This window comes from Hyperolius riggenbachi, chromosome 7 (genome assembly GCF_040937935.1).
Source record: "Hyperolius riggenbachi isolate aHypRig1 chromosome 7, aHypRig1.pri, whole genome shotgun sequence".
Classification (NCBI taxonomy): domain Eukaryota; kingdom Metazoa; phylum Chordata; class Amphibia; order Anura; family Hyperoliidae; genus Hyperolius; species Hyperolius riggenbachi.
Genome location: NC_090652.1, coordinates 78,651,893 through 78,654,290, shown reverse-complemented (window position 1 = coordinate 78,654,290; position 2,398 = coordinate 78,651,893). Strand labels below are relative to the sequence as shown.

At 40.9% G+C, this 2,398-nt stretch overlaps 1 protein-coding gene across 1 annotated transcript; it reads right to left on the bottom strand.

Annotated features, from left to right (window-relative positions):
- Positions 1-718: 718 nt before the first annotated feature.
- LOC137526075 (somatostatin receptor type 5-like) lies at positions 719-1,720 on the bottom strand. Its single transcript, XM_068247289.1, has one exon. The coding sequence runs from the start codon at positions 1,718-1,720 to the stop codon at positions 719-721; it is 1,002 nt and encodes a 333-aa protein (XP_068103390.1).
- Positions 1,721-2,398: the final 678 nt, after the last annotated feature.

The following is a 2,398-nucleotide window of genomic DNA, read 5'->3' as shown; positions in this document are numbered from 1 at the left end:
CATACTATGCCTGCACATCCTGACATTCTCTTTCTGTACAGGGCTGCCATAAAAATTGACAAAAATGTTATGGGCCACATAAACTTCTGGGTCTTCCCTTAGCCACCATACAAGGTAGACTTTAGGCCCTCTTCACCCACTGTTCCATACCGGTGTAATACCTGTGGCCTTCAGAAGGGGTCCCTGCTTCTGGACTTTACCTACTTCTTTGGCAGATAGTTTAGCTTGATTTGTACAAGCAGCAGAAACATTTGTTAAAATAACTAATTATACCAAATTTACATTTGAGTCTTTTCCTTGTAATGGGGAACAGCTTATATCCAAATCAGTAGCTCTCTATACAAGACACCCTCAAAAATCATGTGTCCGTAATGTTTGCATCCAGTCATGTGTCTACTGCTACCTCTGGCCCACATTTGATCAAAAGCTCAACGTTCAGTTTTTCCAGATATATTGTGCCTGCCCGAGGTATCCAAAGATCAGTTTGGGCACATGTATCTTGCCGTGAGCATCATGGGACACCGTACACAATATATATTTTTACTCTGACATGGCTGTTTTTGTAAACACATAAGTAGTAAGTCTGCCATGATAGCTATCAAGTGTGCTTACTCAAGTTCTTTACTGTCCATCGAGAACCACATATGGTTCCAAAGACTTCAGGAAGCCATGTTCAAAGTATCGATGTATTAACTCACACATACACTCAAAGAAAGAGCTAACAAGAGGACAATTTTTCGTCTTGTTTTTCAGCAGAATCTACAGGTGGTCCATTATTCTCCTGCAGTTTTTTGCAGCAGAAAATTGCATTAAATTCCTCTTTGAAGCTATGAGATAGAAATCCATAAATTATGGGAAAGATGCAGCATTTCAAGTAAGGCGTGAGGCTTATGGTGTGGTAGGATACTTCATTTATTCCCATATCTTCCACAAGGGCAGACATCATTTCCAGCACATGTGTGGGAAACCAGAAGATGAAAAAAACAAATAGGAGGACTGAAATCATTATGGTGGACTCCTTGATAACATCACCACTTCCCTTGGCTGAATTGTTTGGGTTTAAGGATCGAAAGGCCGTAACGAGGAGGAAGATGGCAGTCAACAACAATGGTAGCAAAAAACCAACAGCAAGCCTGTAAGAGATGAAGATCAGGTTCCAAAAGGTATCGGGATCTGGCCAAAAGACTTGACAGTTATTCTGCTCGTCCATATCAGCATAGATGTAGAAAGGCATTACAAGCAACAGGCAAATTATCAACGTGATAACACTGGTGAGCACAGCAATATTTGGCCCAAGTCTCTTAGAAAAACTAGGGAAGTACTGCTGTATGAAGATACTGAAGGACATGATGGTCAAGAAATAGATACTGGTAAAGGGTATTAGTTCGTTAAAGGTCCAGAACAGCCTGCACATAAATGTTCCCAGAATCCACTGACTGGTATAAACTTCAGTGGTGAAGAGCAGAAGACACAGCATGGATAAGATGTCCCCAAGAGCCAAACTGAACACGTAGACGTTGATGGTTGTCCACATCTTTTTACACCTCAAAATAATGTATAGGACAAAGGCATTTCCAACAAGGCCAAATACGGACACCAGTAAGTAAGGGATGAGCAATAGGGGCTGCTCTTTGGGGTAAATATCAGTCTTGCTGAAATTATCAAAGATGAAGAAGCTGTCATTATCAATCCCTTGCACAAAATCAGTGTCCACGTCCATTTTTTTCTTCCTGAAGGACAAAAAAAAAAAAAAATAAACATGTTGGTTAAAACACATCTTAGCAATTAAAAATTAGATTATTATAAGCGTGTGTCAAAGTTTGCATTTATCCAAATCAAGTTACACCAATAAAAATTAGATTCAACTAGACACATTTTTAAGTCAAATGTTTTTATCAAAGGTTCTCCGGTGGCGTGTTCTGTCCATTGCGGTGGAGCCGCAAACAGACAGTTCTGGCTTGTCAGCATGCATTCGGTTGTGCATTCGCAATGAGTCACATTGCCATTTGCAATTGCTCTGTAGTTCTGGGCAGCTCAGAATGCTGTCATCATTCCACCAATAGCTTACCACAGCTGGACTGCAGCCAGATAGCCCTGGATTTCCTGCATGCATGTTGTTGCATAGGACTGCATGCATTGGTACAGATGAAGCTCTATTTATAAAGCATTCCCGCATGCAGTAATGCTCAAAACAGCTGACTTTACCGAGCACTTCGCAAAGTGTCAATTCAAAAAAGCTGTTTCCGCATGAAAAGCTGACATTCCTGAGCAGTGCGGGAAATTACCGCCTTATGCGGTGATTATCACAACACGTCAGCAAATGTCAATTCATAAATATTAGAGCAGGCGGAATTGTGGCGGAGAATATCGTCTGTTTAGAAAAGGAGATAAGTCAGTG

Coding starts and splice junctions, on each gene's coding strand:
- LOC137526075 (XM_068247289.1), bottom strand. CDS start 1,720: ATGGACGTGGACACTGATTTTGTGCAAGGGATTGATAATGACAGCTTC.